This window comes from Mesoplodon densirostris, chromosome 1 (assembly GCF_025265405.1).
Source record: "Mesoplodon densirostris isolate mMesDen1 chromosome 1, mMesDen1 primary haplotype, whole genome shotgun sequence".
Taxonomy (NCBI): domain Eukaryota; kingdom Metazoa; phylum Chordata; class Mammalia; order Artiodactyla; family Ziphiidae; genus Mesoplodon; species Mesoplodon densirostris.
In genome coordinates this window covers 197,734,688-197,757,642 of record NC_082661.1, presented here as the reverse complement: position 1 = coordinate 197,757,642, position 22,955 = coordinate 197,734,688, and the positions used below count along the sequence as shown (strand labels likewise).

The 22,955-nt window shown below is 37.9% G+C and overlaps 1 protein-coding gene across 1 annotated transcript in view; it reads left to right on the top strand.

The window, feature by feature from the left end:
- Positions 1 to 20,573, top strand: part of HPSE (heparanase) — a 32,876-nt gene extending 12,303 nt beyond the window's left edge. Inside the window, exons 3-12 of the mRNA XM_060114056.1 lie at positions 1,080 to 1,205; positions 5,898 to 6,071; positions 8,408 to 8,576; positions 8,893 to 8,940; positions 9,445 to 9,538; positions 9,983 to 10,089; positions 11,217 to 11,331; positions 14,199 to 14,317; positions 15,492 to 15,638; positions 20,285 to 20,573. Of these exons, the coding sequence (XP_059970039.1) occupies positions 1,080 to 1,205; positions 5,898 to 6,071; positions 8,408 to 8,576; positions 8,893 to 8,940; positions 9,445 to 9,538; positions 9,983 to 10,089; positions 11,217 to 11,331; positions 14,199 to 14,317; positions 15,492 to 15,638; positions 20,285 to 20,444 (1,259 nt within the window). The 3' untranslated portion in view covers positions 20,445 to 20,573. The remainder of the gene's footprint in view (positions 1 to 1,079; positions 1,206 to 5,897; positions 6,072 to 8,407; positions 8,577 to 8,892; positions 8,941 to 9,444; positions 9,539 to 9,982; positions 10,090 to 11,216; positions 11,332 to 14,198; positions 14,318 to 15,491; positions 15,639 to 20,284) is intronic.
- Positions 20,574 to 22,955: the final 2,382 nt, after the last annotated feature.

Below are 22,955 nucleotides of genomic sequence, written 5' to 3'. Positions count from 1 at the left end.
TATACAGACATCAAATGGAAGCCAAATCATTATCTTAACAGTTATTAAAAAACCATATACATCATTGAATTATAATAATGAATTATGATATATATAAATGAACAATATTTTATTATTTTATATATTACATATTTCCTTCTGTTTATTTTCTGCAGTTAGGAAGTGTTTAGAACCGTTAATAACTGTGCCAATTGATAGAATAGTAATTAGAAAAAATGAAAAAAGCAGGAGCGTTTTCTTAGTATAACACATTGGAATATGTTTAGACCTGGCCCTTTCTCACCAGTCATATGCATTCAAAAGGTCTCATAAATTTAGATAGGAAACTGTCCTTTGCTCATCAATTTTCTTCATGCTATGGGGAGGGGGGATCACTGGGGTTATCTAAGTGCTTCAGAAACATCCTTTGTGAGCACAGGGGTGGATGAGGCACCCGCTGTCAGAGAGCCAGAATGTGCAGCTTCCCAGAAAGGAAGTCACTGGGGGGTCAGCCAGTCCTGACAGCCGCCCCCGGCAGCCCTGCTGCCTTGTGATAAGGAAGCACAGTCTGCCTGATAGGATAGTGGTGGATTTTCCAAGTACACATGTTGTGGTCTCAGGAGCTTTGATGATACCAAATTTGAAGGAATAAAAGTCAACATTCCCTATCCTACCATTTGGCAAGAGGAAATCACCACAAAGCAGATATAGTCCATGTAAAACAAATTTCTATGTATGTTGAAAGTGAACCTTAAGAGAACTGAACTATGTCTTTTTCCGGTGGGTTCTCTAGTAATTTCAGGTTTCTGAGGAGCCTTCTGAATTGTTAAATAACTTGAAGTTATGTCCAATGTATCTATGTCCAGTATATGTCCAGTGTTTCTTCAGAAACCTGCCCTTTGGCTGTTTTTTTATGGTAATTGATTAGCCAGCAAATTTGACATGTATAGTGGAATATATCCTTCTCTGATATTACACTTGACAATCAGAAACTCAATTATCCTGCTTTAGTCTCATAAATAGCTAACTAAATAAGTGTATGGGATTTCAACCATATCATTGTGAAAATAGATTCTCTAAATTTTTTACTCCATTTGCAGATATTTGCGAATCTGGATCCGTCCCTTCTGATGTGGAGAGGAGATTGAAGTTGGAATGGCCCTTCCAGGAGCAATTGCTACTCAGAGAACAGTATCAGAAAAAGTTCAAGAACAGTACCTACTCAAGTAAGAAATGAAAGGTACCCTGCAAGTGTCCCAGCCCCCAGAATATTTGGATGGCTTGAACTTGGGCTTAAATCTAATAAGCCCTATAGCAGTTGTGTAAAGCTGCATAATCCTCAAATGTTAGCAAGAGTTAATGGGCAATCTTCAACCCCAAACTTCTGTTTTTTACTTTTCTTCTCCTGACTTTGCCTACTAGCCACGGAGTGAAATATAGAATCATTCATTCACAAGCTAATAATGACCTTTACTGCTCTGAAGAACTAGGAAGTCAAGGAAGACATGGATATATTCCTTGTGTAAAAGTAAAATACAAAAGTGTGAAGAGTAAAATGTGAAACCATTCACACCTCACTGTCCATTCTGTTTCCCCTCCAAGAAGCAGCCACTGCCCTGCCACTGATGTGTTGTGTATCACTGGCAGGGCAGCTTTCTCATTTTCTTTCCTCTGTGGGTTTGAAAACACAGGACTAGCTCAACTAACCAGGAATTTATTTCCATTCATGGAAACACTTTTCCAGTGTTTAAATGGGATGATGTCATGCAGGGCTTTACCACAAACAACTGAAACAAGCGATCCTTATCTAACTATGAAATATATTTTTATCTGAACGTTGATGTTTTATACCCAACTAAGGGATGAGGTTGCCCCAGATCTCAGTTAAGAAAATAACCTGCTAAGATACGCTACAACTGTCTTCTTTTGACTTTCGAAAAATAAATGATCTTGAAGTTAGTTTGGGTTAGTCAACATTTCTAAGAGTACATATTGACAATAAATTATTTCTTTGTAAGATTTTACTATACACTACCTAGATTCCAGTGTGTACAATGGATTTTTTATTTTTATATTTTTTATTTATAAGGTAAGGGAAAAAGTAACACATAAGAAATCAGAAAATAGGTTATATGCTAATAGAAAATGTGGTCCTCTAAATTATTTTTTGCATTTTAAAGCAGAGGGCAGGTGAGGGGGGGAGCTATGCTAACGGTTTAATAACATGATCTATGGTTGAACAGAATTTGGCAGGACAGGGCCTTCTCAGATCCCGTTAAAGGGATGACAGAAGTCCAAGAGACCCACAGCAGGAAGGCCTTATTTGTAATTAATCATCTGATATAGGCCTGCTAGGAGAAGACCCTATGGTATTAGGTAATCTATAGCTTTATACTTTTTTTCTTGGTCATCTTAAACATATGCCAATTTACCTTAAATTTTTTTTTTCTTTTTTTTGGCTGTGTTGGATCTTTGTTGCTGCACGTGGGCTTTCTCCAGTTGCAGCGAGCCGGGCTACTCTTCGTTGCAGTGGCAGTCTTCTCTTTGTGGTGGCTTCTCTTGTCGCGGAGCACGGGCTCTAGGCACATGGGCTTCAGTAGTTGTGGCGCACGGGCTTAGTTGCTCCGTGGTATGTGGGATCTTCCCAGACCAGGGTTTGAACCCATGTCTCCCACAGTGGCAGGTGGATTCTTAACCACTGCACCACCAGGGAAGTCCTAAATTTTTCTTTAAAAATGTTTGCTACCTCACATGATCTTTTTGGAACCAAGATGGTAGGTTTTCAACATCTTTTTCCTGCCTTTGGGACTGGGGCCTTCATAGTTTCTGCACCAGGGGAAAGCCCTTCTTTTACTAACTATGTAGCTGGGTCAGTATAATTCCAGCCACCCTACTGGCAATGCTAAAATGTATAACAAATACAGATAGTTTATTTGTATTTGGAAATATTTGACTTCTGATTTGAAATTTTCTATTTTAATCTGCATGTATTAGAAACATATAGATAGAAATCTATGGGACTTCCCTGGCGGTCCAGTGGTTAAGACTTCGCCTTCCAGTGCAGTGGGTATGGGTTTGATCCCTGGTTGGGGAGCTAAGATCCCACATGCCTCATGGCCAAAAAACCAAAACATAAAACAGAAGCAATATTGTAACAAATTCAATAAAGACTTTAAAAGTGGTCCACATCAAAAAAAATCTTAAAAAAAAGAAATATACTGCATTTGGTCTGGGCACCAGCTCATTATAAGGTTAAGTATCTGAGAAGCCAATAGGTGTCTCTACACATGGCTCTGCATCCGTGGCTAAGGTTGGTAATGCCTGAGTAACATCGTATGATGCGGCATCATATGATGGAAGAAATAGAAAAAGTCTATTGTGTTAATTGCTTGGTGGCCTGCACCTTTAAAACAGGTGTCCTAGAAGATATAGGTGAGTTTTCTAATTACAGGACCCATTGGATGGTGTGTTTCACTTAAGTAGAAAATGACAAAAACATTTGTCATGAGAATATAGATTCACACTGTAAACCTGTCGGGGCAGGAAAAGGAAGCAGTGATACAGGTATAATGTTGAGTGCGACTACAGAAAGGAGGACTCCCTTATTAAAATAATAATATTTAATGAGCTAATTCTTTTTTCTCCTTCTTCTCCACCTTTCTTCCTCATCATCCCACTCCCACACTGGATGCTGGATACATTTATGTAAACAAAAATGGTATAATAGTCAGTGCCAGTGTATAATGTGTCATTTAGATTGTCTTCATTCCAGGGATCTTTCCACCCTTTCATACAGTAAGAGATAAGAGATTGGATAATGACTGGGAATTGGATAATTATCTGTGAGTTTTCTTATTTTGAGGAGGGAATAGGCTGTGTGGGTTTTATTTTTAAGAGTGGGTTTTAACTCAGTAATATACAGCCCTTATTCTAGGAGATGTTACTGTTACAGAGGGCATATAATAGAATTTCAAGCTACTTAAATTCAAAGTGTTTTTGGAAAAATGAGGAAATAGAGGAAAAGTAAGGAATGAGCTGAATAAATACTAAAAAAATGCAAACATTCTATGTTTTTTGAAAATGCCATAATCCTTGTAGAAGGTCTAGGCAACAATAGTGCTTTATATCTGTAAGAGTTTTTTATGGCTTACAAAGGGTTTTCACATGTGCTATTTCAATTTGGTTTTGTGAGATAGATGGATGATGGTACTAGTTCCAGGATTGTAGATCTGTAGCCAGGGCTCATGCAGGTAAAGGGGTCACTCCTGATCACTCAGTCTATAAGTGGGATAGTGGGGCTGGGAGCTCAGATCTATGATTCCTGATTTAGGACACTTTCTACAACATGATTAGCAGTATATGTCTAAAAGATAACTGTGACTAAGACAGTCACAGGGCCTTTATTACAGGCTCTGTTACTGTGGCACTGTCACCAAATAGCTATGTGATATTGGGCAAAGCACTTTATTTCTTTGGGTGTCAGTTTCCTCATAGAAAAATGAGGGTGGAGGTTTGGGGAGGACTCCATAATCCCAAAGTCCCACGCTGTCCCACACTGTGGCCCTAAGATCCCAGGAACGGGCTAGGACTCAGAGAGCTTTTCAGACCCCAATGTCTGTAACATCTTAATGACAGGCGGCAGTTTTGTAGAAGTGGGTGACACAGCAAATATCAAAAACACCTAAAATAGCTTGCTAGTGTTGTTACCGCCCCTCAGCCGTTATGGGCAGTATTAAACCTAGGGTTTCACTGCTCTGGTAATCCAAGTAGTTCAGGCTGAAGACTTAGAAACAGAGCCACTTTGAAGGAGAAAGGGTGTAAGTTTGCCAGATAGATAGAGATTTTTTTTTTAAACTAGAGAAGTGAATTTCTGTTTAATAGATAACTCTAAATATACATTAAGATCACCAGATCTATGCAGATAATAACTGATTTAAACACTCAAAAATACATTGCTGCCACTCTCAAGAAGAGATTATAGGCTAGCTAATGGTTAAAAAGCTGAGTTCAAAAGTTCCAAAGCTTTAATAACTCCTTAGTGACTCAATTTTTTTCACAGCACATCTAGCCCAAAAGAAATACCTGAGAGTTTCAATTAAGCTGTTAGGTCCGAACAACCTAATAGTAACAGTTCTCATCATGTCCAACAGATGTTGATGCATTCCCTTGCAAATTTAAAAGATCCTGCAGTGCCCCTGTGAGTAAGGTTACCTGGTCAAATTTTAATTTCAAATAAACAATCATTTCTTTGCCCTATTTCTCAAATAATGCACATGACATACACTAAAAATTATTACTTATCTGCAGTTCAAATTTAGCTAGATGTCTTGTATTTTTATTTGCTAAACCGTACCAGTGAATTCACTCCCCAGAGTGCCTTGGCGCAGAGTTTGGAAACCACAGCCCTAGGGCCCTAGGCCAGTTTTTTAATGTAAAATTTCATTTATTTTGAATTAATAAATTATAAGCATGAATTTTTCAAAAACTTAAAAAAATGTAATCAAAGTTACCAAGTTATTTTGTGACTGAGTTTTTGAGTGGAGATATTTAGATTATGAAGAGTGGGGTTTGTGTTGACTAATGAAAATCTGGCCTGCACATGTTGAGCCCTGAGCCATATACTGCAGTTTCCCCAGTTCACCTGAAGTCACTTGAACAAAACCCAAGTGCCAGACCAAAGTCTCTGGTACCTTCCATAGGATTTGATTCAACAGCTGAAGCAAATAAAGTAATATATATATTTTTTTAATTTGCCAGTCCAATTTTGTTGATGCATTCATAATTATAAGCACTCATTGGAATTCCTTCCACTTAACAACAGAAATAGCAATTCATTATGAGGAGCAAATCTGGAGGCCTTCATCACTTCGGCACTCTGGTGCTGACCTAACCACGAAATGGCAACATTTTTCTTTTAGGAAGCTCAGTGGATATGCTGTATACTTTTGCCAGTTGCTCAGGACTGGACCTGATCTTTGGTCTAAATGCATTACTACGAACTGCAGATTTGCACTGGAACAGTTCCAACGCTCAGTTACTCCTGGACTACTGCTCTTCCAAGAGTTATAACATTTCTTGGGAACTAGGCAATGGTAAGTGCTCCCCTGCCCCTGCCCGGGGAACATTTCAATAATAAGGAGATTCCCCTTTGGCATTATTTGTTCCTATCTATGGCCTTCTTTTTAATAATACCAAACATGCTTTTTGCCTTGGAATATTTGTGTAAGTGCTCAGTGGTGTGAGTTTGGAATTACTTGTGGCAGAAAACTCCTTATGTATCCCAGCACCTATCGTAAATCCCAATTTACGTTACATTTGAGCACTTCCACAGCTCCCTGGTTCCCTTGAGACCTTCAGGGTCACTTAGACCTCTTATGCTTGGCAGGTTGGACTCAAGCAGTTTGCTTTTACCTTTCCATTCCTTCCTCTGTTCTCAACTTGTCAATCTCAGCAACCCCATCCCAACACTCATAATGGGTTCAAGCTAGAAGTTCCGGAACAGAGTCTTTCCTGGGTCAAGCTCTTGATTTTCTCTTTTGTCACTCTTTTATTGTAAGGAACTTATAAATTGTAACTAAAGCGCTAGTGATTAGCCACATTCATTCAAACATATTTACAATATGTTCAATATATTTACAATATGTTTACAATATGTGTTTGTTCACACATCAGCTGATGGAACTGAAGATAAAATGGGAAGTGAGATGTAGTAATATAATGAGCACATACTATATTCCAGGCACTGTTCTGAGCATTTCATAAGTATTAGCTTAGTTTATCTTTATAATTGCCCCGAGGTGAACACAATTATGACATTCATTGCATAGAGGACAAAAGAGGCACAAAAAGGTTAGCTAAATAGCTGTGTGATGCTGGGCAATTATCAGTGAGAGGAATCTTAGAGGAGTTAGGATTTGAACCTGGGCAGTCTGGCTCTAGTAGGAGGTCCCTGCTCTCTTGAGACTTCTGTTCTAGAGGTAGGGAGGCAGACCAACCAGAAAGCAAGCAAAGAAGTGATACATGTCTATAGTGGCAGGTATTATGATAAAGTCCAACAGCAGATTTTGGGATTGGGTTGCTGAGGCTAACTGGCAAGTTGAAGCACTGAAAATAGAATAAAAGGAAGGGTCAAGGTAACCATATCTTAGTAAGATGCTGAACAACTTTACTGCAGCAACTATGTGAATAATAGGTCATCTGAACCCATCCTTACCCATCTCTGTACATCTCACCTTCCCTACTTTTCTACCCTACCCATCCCCAGCTCTTGCTCTTCAGAGTAAGATAAAAGAGTGTCATCATGTGCCCCTCTTCCCCGGGCCCCATTTTGCAAAGGGAAGGTCTGGTTTCCGGGTTGAAGGAGAAGAGTAAGATAATTTGGGAAGTAGATTGGACACTTTCCATGCCTCCCTCCCCTCCCTTCAGCTTTGCTACTTCCAGACTCACATGCACATATAATTTGCACTTATAATTCTCAGTAAGACTTTAAAAAAATAAATTTATTTATTTTATTTATTTACTTTTGGCTGTGTTAGGTCTTCATTGCTCTGCACGGGCTTCCTCTAGTTGCGGCGAGCAGGGGTTACTCTTCTTTGCGGTGTGCGGGCTTCTCATTGTGGTGGTTTCTTTTGTTGCAGATTACAGGCTCTAGGCATGCAGGCTTCAGTAGTTGTGGCTCAGGGGCTCTAGAGCGCAGGCTCAGTAGTTGTGGCGCACGGGCTTAGTTGCTCCACGGCATGTAGGATCTTCCTGGACCAGGGCTCGAACCCTTGTCCCTGCATTGGCAGGTGTATTGTTTTGTTTTGGTTTTTTTTTGGCGGTACGCAGGCCTCTCACTGTTGTGGCCTCTCCCGTTGAGGAGCACAGGCTCCGGACGTGCAGGCTCAGCAGCCATGGCTCATGGGCCCAGCCGCTCCGCGGCATGTGGGATCTTCCCGGACCAGGGCACGAACCCGTGCCCCCTGCATCGGCAGGCAGACTCTCAACCACTGCTTCACCAGAGAAGCCCGGCAGGTGTATTCTTAACCACTGCGCCACTAGGGAAGCCACTAGGGAAGCCCCTCAGGAAGACTTTTAATTACATTGTAGAAATAGGTTTTTAAATGTCTTCTCGCACACAATTTTTAAAAAGGTAAATTAGGTTATTAAATACTGAATACAGACTATTTCCTGAATATCCACTAGTTTAATATCCCAATTATTAATTTCCAACTGTTTTATTACCCCCAATACTTCAGTTATATAACTTATATTTTTATTTTCCTGGAATATCTTCTTTATAACTGGAGATTTTACTTTCCTTGACTTTGGATTCTAAGTTTTTGTAATATGAAAAATACTCTGTTGCTTTTATATGCTGCTTTTATGTTTGCTTTTAATTAAAAAATTTTCTAGGTAAGCAATTATTTTGCGAATTGCTGTCTTTCAGAACCTAACAGTTTCCGGAAGAAGGCTGGTATTTTTATCGATGGATTGCAGTTAGGAGAAGATTTTATCGAGTTGCATAAACTTCTAAGAAAATCTGCTTTCAAAAATGCAAAACTCTATGGTCCTGATGTTGGCCAGCCTCGGGGAAAGACTGTTAAGATGCTGAAGAGGTAAGAGCTAGAGGAAGCAGAACCACTTTTCTTAAATATAATATTTTTCTTTGGTGGAGAATCCTCAATAAGCCACCTGTTATTAAACAATTTGTTGCCTGACTAGAAGGTTTACCAAAAGATGAAACATTGACTGGCTCAGAATACCAAAGATTTGGGGGCAGATGGCACCTGTGATAAAATTTGTATCAGAATTAGGAAGTTTGTGTTGCTTTATCCTAAAGTAGTAACCAGCCTATTTCTAGGGAAGACAACACTTGTGCATTTATTGTTCATATAAGGATTAAGTGATAACATAATAGATTTTTTTTTCTAGTTTCCTGAAGGCTGGGGGAGAAGTGATTGATTCAGTTACATGGCATCAGTAAGTATGTCTCCTACTGTTAATACTGAGAAAGTAAAGCTAGCTTTACTTACTATCTAGTTTTCAAAAAATTGTTTTCATTTAATCGCTAATTGACTTTATAGTTCCCGATAAGAAACTGTCTCAAGCAACATTGTACTAGGATCTTAATATTAATAAAACAAAAATCTAAACTTGTTTTAAGTAACATGGTAGTTTCTACAAGATCAAGGCACACTATCGTTTAAGTCATGGAATAGATGTAGCTAATAGTAGCTAAAACTACTATGCTTGCCAAAGAATGGGTAACCCACAAATACCTGCATGTGTGACTATGTTTTCTCAAGACAGAATAAGTGGTCCCTTTCCATCTCGTTCTCTCCTTAGTAGAACTTCTGCTTTTTTTTTTTTTTTTAATAGCACAGGGGTGGGAAGAAGTAGAAAGGAGGGCAAGGGCAGCCAGTTACCTTAAAAGCAGAAAGTAAAGTTTGTTACATTTTCCTGAATATTTTCTGAATCATTTAGCTACTACTTGAATGGGCGAATTGCTACCAAAGAAGATTTTCTAAACCCTGATGTACTGGACACTTTTATTTCATCTATGCAAAAAATTTTCCAGGTAATAGTCTTTTTATTCTTTTTAATGTAAAACCAGAGTCCTTATTTTGTAGTCTAGCTAGTCCTAAATTCTACAGGTATATAAATTTACATGTTTTTCCAATTTTAGAGAGCAGGCTCTAGGTCTTATTCACCTTCAGTTCCCCTTAGTATCGGGTCTTACCCATGTATGTTGATTGGAAATTGAAAATACTTCCAATGGCCTTTTGGTAGAGTGAACTCTCAGAGTCCATAAGAAAAGAATGGGATTATTTACATTCCTTCCACACCTAGTATTCCAATAAAAGTTAATTGTCCAAGACCTAAATGACCACAAAAATATTTTGTAACTATATTGAACGGATGGATCTGGGAATGCAAGGTTTTGAATATTGAATAATCTTCAGCACCATATTTGGTCAGCTTGTTTGCAATTACCGTGGAGACTTTCCTGTTCCATACATAGGCTGTTGAGGAGACCAGACCCCACAAGAAGGTTTGGTTAGGAGAGACCAGCTCTGCGTATGGGGGTGGAGCGCCCTTGCTGTCCAACACCTTTGCTGCTGGCTTTATGTGAGTGAACTTGCACTTGTCTCAGGGACCAGATAGCATTCTCCTGTTCTTCTATTCAGTTGAAATAACTCGTCAGACAAAAATCTGGTCAAAGACAGTTTCTGTGGCTGAGCTCCAAAGTTTGTGCCAGATTTTGCAAGAAAATGATTTACTAAAGTTGGTTGGACATCTTTAACATGTGCCCAAATTAATCATTGTATGAATGAACTGCTTTAGAAGTTTTGTTCCTTAATTATGGCCCATAAATATGTCAAGCATTCCTTTCTCTAAAGAAATACATTGTAAAAGAGTGCATCAAGAGCCTTGACTCTGAGAAGGATTCTGAGTACATGTAGCTCTATTCATAGGTTCCCAAGAAGTTTAGAGCCTGGAAATATGAGGTCACACCTGAGGGGCTACCAATGAATTTAAAGATTTACTAAATCACCCCCTTATCCAAGCACCACAAACTTGATTGCTTTAAAACCAACTGGTTTACTTACATTTCATAACTCGGTTAACACTTAGTCTATAGTTCTACATGCTCATATTCAGCTTTATTCTCTTTCCTCTCCTACCCTCATTCTTATAAACCCCGAGTAGAGCACACATCCCTTATGCTTGTGGAGGCATGAGGAGGAGAGGAAAGAAAGGAGATGTGTGTTTTGCCACTGACTGAACATGGGGGGAGGAAGTGTCCATAAAAGCTTAGGGGTGATTCTACTTATTTCGCATTTTAGTGCTGCTGGCCACCAGCAATCCTTTCTTCAGACCTTACATGGTAATGCGCGTGGAGAGGCGGCGGGTGGAGGTGGGAAGGGCGGGTGTGGATCCCACAGGATGGAGAATAATTGTCTATAAGGGTGGGCCTTTGTCTACTCCGCTTTGCAGATGTTGTCCTACCCTGATAGGGACTCCTATAGCATATTAATAGTCTTCTAGGATTTGTTATCATGCAGAAGTGTGAGAACATGTGAAGTGAAGGATAGTCTCTATTTCATCTGAATGCCTTATTGATAATTAATACTACTTCTCTGCCTTCCTGTCAATTCCTCCCACACAGAGGAATAAATCAGAATAGTGTATAGTTAAAACTGAGTTATTTTATTTTCCAAATCTGAAGAAAGCTTGGCATCACTGTGTTCCAGGTGGCTGGATAAATTGGGCCTGTCGGCCAGAATGGGCATAGAAGTGGTGATGAGGCAAGTGTTCTTCGGAGCTGGAAACTACCACTTAGTGGATGAAAATTTTGAACCTTTACCTGTAAGTGACCATTATTTTCCTATTATCATGAGTAGGTTAGAGTATACTAAGGGCCCCCTGTATTAACCTTTTATAAATAGTCAATTCTCTCAATAAATTCAATGCTCTCAATAAGTAGCCAAACCATGGAAAGATGAATTAGAAGAAACCTTAGAGATCACTCATTCTAACTTTTTTTGTGTCTCAAGAAATTGAGACCCAGAAATAATGTTTTTAATGTGGGTTATTTGGGACATGGTGTGGGTTTTTTTAAAAAAGGAGTAATTTGAAATTTTATGACTTCAATTTTACAAGATAAACTTGAATCAAATGTTTTGCCAAGTAAATCAAAGTTAAAATTGCCTGTAGTATGCAAAGTTTCAAAATTTTTTGTCATGAAATCATAATTTATTTAACTTTAAGATAAGCTAGTACCATGTATTTGTTCAAAAATATCACCATACGATTGGCTATTTTGTTAATAATCTTCAAGATATTTATGAGTAAAGTCTCATTTCCACCCTACCTCCAACTACATCTGGTACTAAATCAGGAAATATAGCCTTTCTATCTAAAAAGCCACCTGGAAGATATATATATCTAAAAATTGGTATAGCATAGGTATAGCCTGAGAAGTATGACCCTTGATTTTTATAGTCTAAAATAGCATTTGAGAATATCTATTTTCTAAGAATAATTCCTAAGGGAATTGCTTGAATATTGTAGGAAAGCTAAGAAGGTCTGCAAAAAGCACATGCCAAAATATAAGCTAGGCTTTTGTGGTTTGTAGATAGATTTCGCCCCAAAATTGCTTTTAGTCTATAGTGGTCCAAGTTCATGGAGTACACTGTTCATAACTTAAAAAAAATTTTTAGCAAAATGTCTTTGCACAAAATGGAATCTATCTCTCCCAAGTATATTATGAGTCATTTATAAAATGACTTAAACCAAATGTGATCATTTCATTAGACAAATATCCAAAATCTACTACTGGCCCCTTCTTAAATGGACCTTGAACAAGGAAGAGAAATAAACAGTTTCTTCACAAGTTGCTTTGAGTCCGATGCCTAGAAATTAGACAGCTTATCCTGTCACTCTTTGTAAATAGTACCAGCTATTTGTGATGTTATCTAAAGCTTCTCAGCCAAACATAAACTTTTGGCTTAAGAATTCTTTGTATATGTGCTAAATATACTTCCTCCTCAAGGTTCACAAGTCAGCTAGAAAAACTTGCAAGAGTAAATGGTATCTTTGACATCTGCAGAATCCCAGGGAATTCGCAAAACAGTCCTGGAAGGTGGCAAGGAAGGTATCTTAGATCCATTTTTCAAATGAGGAAGTTCAAATTGAGATGAGCTTGTGTGATTTGCTAGAGGTCACACAGCTGTCTCAGTGTTACTCTAAAGAATCCTGTACAAATCCTGGCTCTGAGCCTGCTTGCTTTCTACCCCCAAGTCACGGAACCATGCTACGTCTCCTTTGAAAACATTTAATTGATTCTCTTCTTGTCTCCAGTAAAAATTTTGAAGTTAAGCAGAGAAACAAAAGCTGTTTGCCTGTTGAGTCTACCTTACCCAAGCTCAAGAAGGAAGGGTTGGGGTATATATATATTGAGTGCATTAAAAAAAAAACTTTTTATTATGAAAAATTTCAAAGTAGAGAGAAAAGTATATGAAGCCCTAATGTTGTTTAATCCATAATCGTACCCACTCTTTCCCTCCCACCTACTGGATTACTTCTAAGCAAATCTCAGGTATACCACTTTATCCATAAGTACTTCAGTATGTATCTCCTTTGTAAAAACATAACAAAATATAATTATCATACTTTAAAATATGAACAATAATTTCTCAGTATCATTAAATATTTAGTCAGTGTTTCACATTTTCCTTATTGTCACAAATGTTTTTTTTTGTTTGTTTCTTATTAGTCATCCATTTTATACACATCAGTGTATACATGTCAATCCCAATCTCCCAATTCATCACACCACCACCCCACCCCCCAGTCACAAAAGTTTTTAATTGTTGGTTTATTCACATCAGAATCCAAACAAGGTCCATATATTGTATTTATTATATCTCTTAAGTCTGTTAATCTTTAAGTTCTCTCTCCCTCTCTTTTTTTTGTCCCTTGGAATTTATTAAAGAAACCAGGTAATGTTATATAGTGTTTCCCACATTCTGGATTTTGCTAAATTTATTTCTGTGGTATCATTTAGCATGTTACTCTGTCCCCTGTATTTCCTGTAAACTGGTAGTTAGACCCAGAGGCTTGATTTTTGTGGGGTTTTTTGTTTTGCAAGAATTCTTCATAGGTGATATTGTGTGCTTCCATCAAGAGACACATAATGTCTGATTGTCTCTTTTCTTGACCTTGATAGCTAGTGATGGTCACTGCCTAATGCACTGCTTTATTGGGCAGGGGTTGAGGGTTTATAAGGTTTCAGAGGAAATTGTTTTAGTCTCTTAAACAGAAGTTTTATTTTTAAAACTTGGCTTTGTGTGTGTGTGTGGGGTGTGTGTATATGAGTGTGTGTATGTGTCTATATCTAAAAGTTTTGCTTTGAGCTTTGAATTCTTGGATGATTGACAACAAAGAATATTTAAACTGTCTCTGAGCAATGAGTTGCATCCTTGAGATTTATTTCCTAGCATGTATAGCCCTCTGAATTGTGGAAGTGTAGTCCTCCAGTGATAAAAAGCAGCAAACAAGATATTGCCCTCAGATTCGTGGTGGTAATGCAGACCAAAAGATGAATCCTTTTAAAATAGCTCTAGGATAACAGTCACACTCTTTGTAGGATAACTATTTGCTTGACACTGTTTTTGTTAAAGAGTAAGTAAAGATCTATTTTTGTCCCTCCCCTCCCCAATCACTACAACTAGGATTATTGGCTGTCTCTTCTGTTCAAGAAACTGGTGGGCACCAACGTGTTAAAGGCAAGTGTGAAAGGTCCAGACAGAAACAAACTTCGAGTATATCTTCATTGCACAAACATCAACCAGTAAGTGTGTAAGACGCCCTTTACCAATCAGCAAGTTTTAATTAGTAAGCACACAGCTTCCTACTCTAACACCCTGTTGTCTTCTATCTATACAGTGGGTCTAAGGTGTGTCATTGTTCTTTATTTCTTTTCATTCTCATAATGATATGGTGCCAGAGTCTAGCTAAAAAAAAAAAAAAAAAAAAAAAAAGGTTAAACATAGGCATTTGCAGTCCAGCAAAGATTTGTACAATGATTTAATTATCACAATCCATAATGAAAATATATCCTGAATTTAAATAAATAATGATACAAATGAAGCACATAAAACCAATTTTGTATGAATGATTAATCAGTTGAATGACTATGAATGAATAAATATGAATATGAACTCATATGAATGATTACATGAATATACTTATCCCTTTGCTTCATATCTGATTAATAAAGAAGAAGAATTAAAATGAGACCAATAACAACAATAACACTCATGTTTTCAAAAGTTTCAACCCAGTTTCTGGAGTTGAGAGGCCATAGAGATTTTTGTAGTCCAGTACTCTGGCCTTAGGTAGGAAAAATGTTCCTAAGTCTGAGATTTTTCTCTTTTTAGTTTCAGTCTGTCTTTCCTAATCGAATAATATTAAAATGCTAATTCTAGCTACAAAAGCTACACACTGTTTCCAGTTTCAGTGAGTGGGAACTCTGTTTCTGGTGAGTGGGCCCCATTAGGAATAAGTGGGGGAATGGTTTAGGTGGAAAAATCCTGGAAGTGTCAGTAGATTTAATTTTCTTATTTGTTTCAGTCTTTTCATAAGGTTAGGAAAAGCCTGGGTTTATATGGTTTATATCAGGAATTCACATGAACCCTGAAAATTTCCATTTTACCATTTAACTTCCCTACGTTTGAACGTATATGGGCTGACTGGCTTCCTCACAATGCAGCCTAGCAAAGCAGCAAAGATCTCAAAGTGCTAAAGCCCAGAAAATGGAAGTGTGAAGAGCAATATTTTTATCATGTTTTCAAAATAAGACCACATCAGTAGCCTAATATTATCATAAATGGAAGGATACAAAGAGGGCCCATCATCACTATAGATACTAATACTTAGTATTATCCATGACTATATTTTTAATCAACTATTCAATTGCTTAAATTAGATAAATATTTTTATTGAGTTAATCCATTTGCTTTTAGCCCAAGGTATAAAGAAGGAGATTTAACTCTGTATGCCTTAAACCTCCATAATGTCACCAAGCGCTTGCGGTTACCACATCACTTATTTGACAAGCAAGTGGACAAATACCTCATAAAACCTTCAGGACCCAATGGCTTATTTTCCAAGTGAGTAATTTTCTTGGTTCATTTCTAACTTTCACCAAAAGTGAATTTTATTGGTGTTTGTCAGAATACCATGTGTTGATAGGGAGCAAAAAAAAAAAAAAATCAACTATTTCAAGTCCTAACAATTCTTAATATTCAGGAAGTTATATATGAATACATACTAATACAAGTGTGATTCATTCAGAGAGTCCAAAGTGGAAGGATGGGACCACAAACTAGCAGTTATCTTAGGGAAATGTTTTCATTTCAGAGCAACTTGATATATCAAGATCCACTCAATGCATTTAGATTATTTGCTCCAAAAAGACATAATTCTTGGTAACACAGTCACTAAAACAAAAATACCTATATGTAATTGCTATATAAAGGCATAGGAGTTGTTGTAAAATATTATATGGTGCGAGCTGGGTGTGAGTCTCTTATGGTATCAGAGTAGTTTTTTATTGGTTAGAGTAAGAAAAAAGTGGTCAGAAATGTGCCTTTTAGGTGAATTATTTAAAGTTGGTTCTAATGCATTTTAGTTATAAAAGCGTGTCATTGAATATGTCTTACAAAAGCCTGTAATCCAACAGAATACCCAAGAATGACCGTAAGCCTTGAAGAGTTAGGCACACAAACACTGTAAGATTTCTGTCTAATATGTATTGGAAGGAGACTTCTCCAGTGGTCCAGTGGTTAAGACTCTGTGCTCCCAAATCAGGGAGTATGGGTTCAATCCCTACTCAGGGAACTAAAAATCCCACAAGCTGTGTGGTGCAGCCAAAAAAATTAATTAATTAAAATAAAAATTCATTGTGTGTTGGAAGGGGCTCTTTCCATCATGGCTATTCTCACATTAAAGCATAAAAAATTGAGATTACAAAATTCTTACTACCTCCTCCCATCTTTGCAAATGCTCTATGAGTGATGTTTTCAGTGACAGCATCAGAACCTGAAAAAGTACCATAAACATGCTTTCTCCAAAGTCCTATCCCCCATAGACAAGCATTATTAACACTGGGTACCATTGCTTTATTTTTTCCCTATCCTTTATTTTACTATAACTGTAATCATACAACCTCTAATAGGAAAAAGTGAAGGGGAACCCACAAGTTTCCCAAAGTATCTTTCCATATATAGCCTTTGTAGACTTCTAAATGGGCTGCGTGTTTTATAAAATGCCATGGTTTACTTCTTTTCCTACTGTTTAAACCTTTTATTTTCCCTATTGTAAATGCATATTTGGATAATAGATACTTTTCTCTATTTGGGTTTTCACCCTTTTTGAATTGGCTATTTTTATCATATTTCTTATCAGCCTCAGGCTGATAAGAGAAAAGCTTTTCTGAAGTCGTTGAATAATAGTTGAAGAATTAGAGGTGTCTTAAGAGATCATTTTAGATGGGTATCTAAGGCCATTCAGTTCTGTTTGATTCCTCCTCTGTTGGATCTCGCAGCCTCTGCTGGCGACTGCTCTCTGTGGCAAGGATAAAGTGAGCCTCTAAGCCTTTCATTTGCTGCTCTTAGTTCTATTCTCTAGAACAGAGGATGGAAACTATACCTCATGCCTGTGGACAAGTGGGTTTAGAGGATTTTTTTTTCTCTTTTTCTGGTAGGGGAGGTTGGCATACATTCTGTGTTAATTTTTATTTTTAATTAGTTGTCAATGTTGTAAAAATTGACAACTACTAAAGTATCTGGATTTCTAGCTTTTCTTTGAAAATGGGTGCTCTGGCAGCTCTGGGATGTTTTCCCAGTTCGATGGAGTTGAACTGGGGTTGTTTACTTTAGACAGGTCATTCAACTTTCTGTGCTCCTTAGTCCCTACGTGACCCTGCTGTCTTAGGCCTGTCCTACTGCACTGGCACACGTAACTTCCTTGGCCCTTGAGGACATTTGAGTTTGCTACTGTTAATCTGGAACAATGCTGAATACCTCCTTTTCTCCAGAATAACTCTCAAATATTTGAAGGACAATTGGACTGTCCTCTCTCCAGGCTAAATATGCCCAGTTTCTTCAATGATTCTTCTCTTTGCTATATTTATCAGAACTTGTTGCATTCTTATCACACGTTTCATGCTTTATACTTGGAAAATTGGTGAAATTGTGCATAATGTTTTATTACCCTAAGTTCTCTTTGATGAGTATATGTTACTTATATTTTTCTCTCTTTAAAATGTTGCAAAAGCGTCGCAGATAAGTTTGATGAGTGCACAGTCTGCACACTTGCTCACGCTAATGACCTCAGAGGGTTAAATAATAATCACCTTTAAAAAATTATTTTTTACTTAAATAACTTGTATAGTTCCCATAGAAGGTCCTGCATAGTAAGTTTTTAATAAATATTTGAAGTGAATATATGTTAACATAAAAACAGTATTTTATAGTTATCTCAGATAAATTTTGCCCAGCATCACCAATTTTGCCAAATCTGTTGCTTGCTAATTCCTTCTAGCTCTATTTATCTGAAATGTGACAAGCATGTCTTCTATTTCTTGTCATCATGTTACTGACTTACAAATATAAAACAAGATACTACCCTCAAAAAAACCCTACCCTCATTGCCCAGCCTGATGAGGAAATATTCTGCGTGCTTTAAGCTTACACTCAGTATATTGATAGCATCCTTTAGCTATATTTATAGGTGATTAAACAGTATAGCCAGATGGATTATCTTGCCCATGTTTCATCATCTTAACCCAGAGCAGTATTAATTTACAATGATCAGACTTACCTTTAAACTCTGTGGCCTCTCCTAAAGCATTTCTGAGGCTTTTTTGTGTACCCTTGTAATGGTCTTCAATTTCACGGAGAAGAGGTCTTACTACCACCATTTAGAGATGTTTTCAAGGCCTATTTTTGTCTGTGGTTTCCTGATGATGGTCATGGTGTTTCCTCCCACACCCCATCCAGGAACTGCTGTGATATAGGTACTAAGACAAAGCTTGGGTGCATGTGGGCTGAGTGTAACAGCTATGCAGGCTTATTAGCCTCCAGCACAGTCATGGTTATCTTATTACATCTTTAGGCACAGAGCCCAGAGCTGGGCATTTAACCAAGGTTAAATGGAAACCAGTTTTTCTGCTGACTGATACTTAGGATAGAGTGTGAGAGATCTTTAAAAATGAAAACTTTAGGGGCTTCCCTGGTGACGCAGTGGTTGAGAGTCTGCCTGCTGATGCAGGGGACACAGGTTTGTGCCCCGGTCCGGGAAGATCCCACATGCCACGGAGTGGCTGGGCCTGTGAGCCATGGCCGCTGGGCCTGCACATCCAGAGCCTGTGCTCCGCAACGGGAGAGGCCACAACAGTGAGAGGCCCGCATACTGCAAAAAAAAAAAAAAGAAAAAGAAAAAGAAAACTTTATAATAATGTTAAATTGGAAACAATCAAATGTCTAACATTAGACAATTAAGTAAATAAACTAATATGCTCATACAACTGAATCTTGTGCAGCCATTAAAATGATGTAGTGGATGAATGTTTAATGGTGTGAACAAATGTTAGGATGTGTTACAGGAAAAAGAATCAACTTTTAAGAGACTATATACTGTATGCTCATTTTTGTCTAAATGAAAACATGTATGTACATACATACATAGAAAAGAGATGAAGAAATATACATCAAAATCTTAAAAATGGTTATGATGAGTTAACAGGTTGCTTTTGTTATATTTATCTGAGTAATAATGATGATGATAGGTAATACTTTTACAGTGCTTACTATATACAAGGTACTGTTACATGTATTATATACATGACATAGATAAACTGACAGTAATCTAAATTTTCAACAATAAAAAACTTTTTTTCATATATAAAAATTTCATAATGTAAAAAGCATTTAAGAAGAAGATAATAGAGATAAAAGCATCATTTGGAATTATGGAAGTAACTATCAGCAGAACTAAAAGCAGACTAAAGCTTTTCTTCATAAGCTCTTGTTTATATGAGATTTATTGCTGTAAGCATGTATTAATTTGACTTAAATAATAATAAATATGCATAAGAAATAACACTTGTCCTTAATTTTTTTCCATTTTTTGGCTCAGTTTTGATTTTAAATTCCAACAGTGAGATGTAAAGAACACATAATTTTTTTGGAAAATCATTTTTGCTTCACCACAGCAATATACATTCTACCAAAATAGCTTAACAATTTAAGAAAATGAATGCATACCTCCTGGGAAAAGGGGAGTAAGAGGGTTTATGGACATAGTTACAAGTGGGAAATTGACTGTCATTTTGTATTTTAAATTCATGAAATTCACATTCCATTCTATATATTGCTTTATATAAAAATATTTTCAATTTCTTACCATCCAAAAAAATGCTGCAGATCCAGAAGTATGTCATCTTCGTTCTTTTTATAACTCCATCATCTTGCCTAGTATGGATTACATGTGTTCCATTTTCTGTAAAGGGCCAGATAGTAAATATTTGGGGCTTTGCAGGCCATATGGTTTCTGTCACAACTGCTCAACTCTACCAGTGCAGCTTAAAGACCATCTAGGTCAAATACTTAACTGACATAGTGTTCAAATACAAATTATATAATATAAACTGCCACAGAAAAATTTTTTGGTCTTAAAAAGATCTCACGACTTTTATAGAGTCGGTGGAAGACACACAACTTGGCTAACTTGGACGTATCTTTCCCCTTTGCAGATCTGTCCAGCTCAATGGTCAAACTCTGAAGATGGTGGATGACCAAACCCTGCCAGCTTTGACAGAAAAACCTCTCCGCCCAGGAAGTTCACTGGGCCTGCCAGCTCTCTCATATGGATTTTTTGTGATAAGAAATGCCAAAGTTGCTGCTTGCATCTGAAAATGAAAGACATATACTAGCCCAGAGACTGACTTTTTCAAGTGCATTGATAAGAAGAAAGCAAAACTCAGGCTGTAGAAAGGGGAGCAGATGCATTACAGATCAACTGGTGACTGCTTTAGGGCCACTAGGACACTCTCAGTGCTAGATTAGCACAGTATTTTGTTCTAAGTAGACCACTGTTAATAGTAATACTTAGTTCCAGACACTATGTCTGTATTCTGCATGTACTATTTTTATTTAAGATTATTAAAAATGTATATAAATACTCCCAATACAGCCAGGGGGCAAGTAAGTGAAGGATATATTATTAGTTTTAAGAAAGTGTTTAGTTGTTTTTATTTAAAACAAAAACAAAAACAGGGGCTTCCCTGGTGGCGCAGTGGTTGAGAGTCCGCCTGCCGATGCAGGGGACATGGGTTCGTGCCCCAGTCCGGGAAGATCCCACATGCCGCGGAGCCGCTGGGCCCGTGAGCCATGGCCGCTGAGCCTGTGCGTCCGGAGCCTGTGCTCCACAATGGGAGAGGCCACAACAGTGAGAGGCCCGCGTACCACAAAAACAAACAGAAAAACAGTTATTAGAAGATTGTCAGATTCTTTCCTCCCTATGCTTTCCTCCCATAGGGCTGCTGTCAGAAAAAGTTTACTACCCCAACCTTCAAATCATCTATAAAAGAGAGACAATCTCTTTGCAGCTTAACAGAGGGCTAAATTCAGCTGCTGTTTCACTTCCCTCTGTTCTGTTTGTCTCTGTCAGCAATACTTGTGAGAGGACAGATGGTTAGATGTGATAGCACACACACAAAAAAAAGATTAATGGCAATTTGGAGGGAAGGGATTATGTAAACTTCAAATGAAATAAAAAATGACCATAAGTGAAACTGATTTACCAAGAGGAGAAAATTTAATTCAATACATTGTAACCATCTGTTAATGTTTACCTTTAATCTACCTTAAATTCTTGGTTTAGTTGGCTGCAAGTAACAGAAAACCCTGATTCCAATGGCTTAAACCACCACACATTTATAATCCCACATAACAAGAAGTTCAAGTAGGGTGAGCTCCACTGCTCAGTATGTCATCAAGGAATCGGTTTCATTCCATCTCTCTGCTCTGCCACCTTTAGTATTGGCTTCATTCTCAAGCGGCTTTCACAATGGCTGTAGCTATTCCATGGGCCCATTCAGACCTGGCAGCAGCCAGAGAAAGAAGATGAGCAATTTTTTCTGTCTCCTTCATAGACTTTTGAAGGACCCTTTCTCAGAGGTTCTCTCAGCAAAACTCTCCTCATGTCTCCTTGTGTCATGGTCGCATGGCCATTCTCCCCAGTCATTGCCACCATCAATGAGATTCCTCCAATTGTCTCCTAATAATCTTTTGGAATGGGGAGGGTGTTGGGAAGTCTATGACACTGACCACTACTGTTCTGTGCTTTTATCAGTAACAGAATGTATTATTTTCTCCTGTGTCTTAATTCTTAGAAATATAATTCTCCTTCTATTTATGCCTGCTATGAATATTGGCTCAATTAAGTACATTTATAAGGAACTAAAGCTGAAACTTAAAGCTTGGATGCTTTAATATCCTTAAATTTTATATGTAAGTGATTTTATATTTTCACATTTGAAATAAAGTAACTTTTATAACATCAATATTGCATGATTATTCTTTCTTTTTTAATTTAATTTATTTACTTATTTTTGGCTGTGTTGGGTCTTCGTTGCTGCGCATTGGCTTTCTCTAGTTGTGGCTAGCAGGGGCCACTCTTCGTTGCGGCACGTGGGCCTCTCACTGCGGCGGCTTCTCTTGTTGTGGAGCACGGGCTCTAGGTGCGCAGGCTTCAGTAGTTGTGGCTCGCGGGCTCTAGAGCGCAGGCTCAGTTGTAGCGCATGGGCTTACTTGCTCTGCAGCATGTGGGGTCTTCCCGGACCAGGGATTGAGCCTGTGTCCCCTGCATTGATAGGCGGATTCTTAACCACTGTGCCACCAGGGAAGTCCTTGATTATTCTTTCAATAAAGCTTAAGCCTACTGATCCCTTGTTTCCTTCACCACTTTGTTTACACCTCCTACCTTTATTTGTCCTTTCAGCCTCCCCCATACCAACTTGACCTTGAAGAAAAAGACCGTCAGGCACAAACACGATTTCCTCCCTCATCATGTAGATTCAATCATGATCAGTGTTCGGTCCTGTCTATTTTTCTTTTCCCTAACCCCTCTGCCACTTAATAAATTCAAGGCCCATTTTTTCACTTGTCTTATTGTAATAATTACCTAATTGTTCTTCCTGACTTTGCTTAAAATTCTTAAATTTTGCTTAAGGTTTGCTTAAAAATTAAAATGGCTCTCAATTTCCTATAGCATATAAGGTCCTCCATAACCTGGCACCTGCTGTTTTCTTCAGCCTCAATTCTTGCTACTTTCCCCATGAATTCTGCTCTCCCACCCACACATCAGTTGAGCATTCCGGACACAGAGCCTCTTTTACCTTTTGCTCCTGTAACTTTGGTACT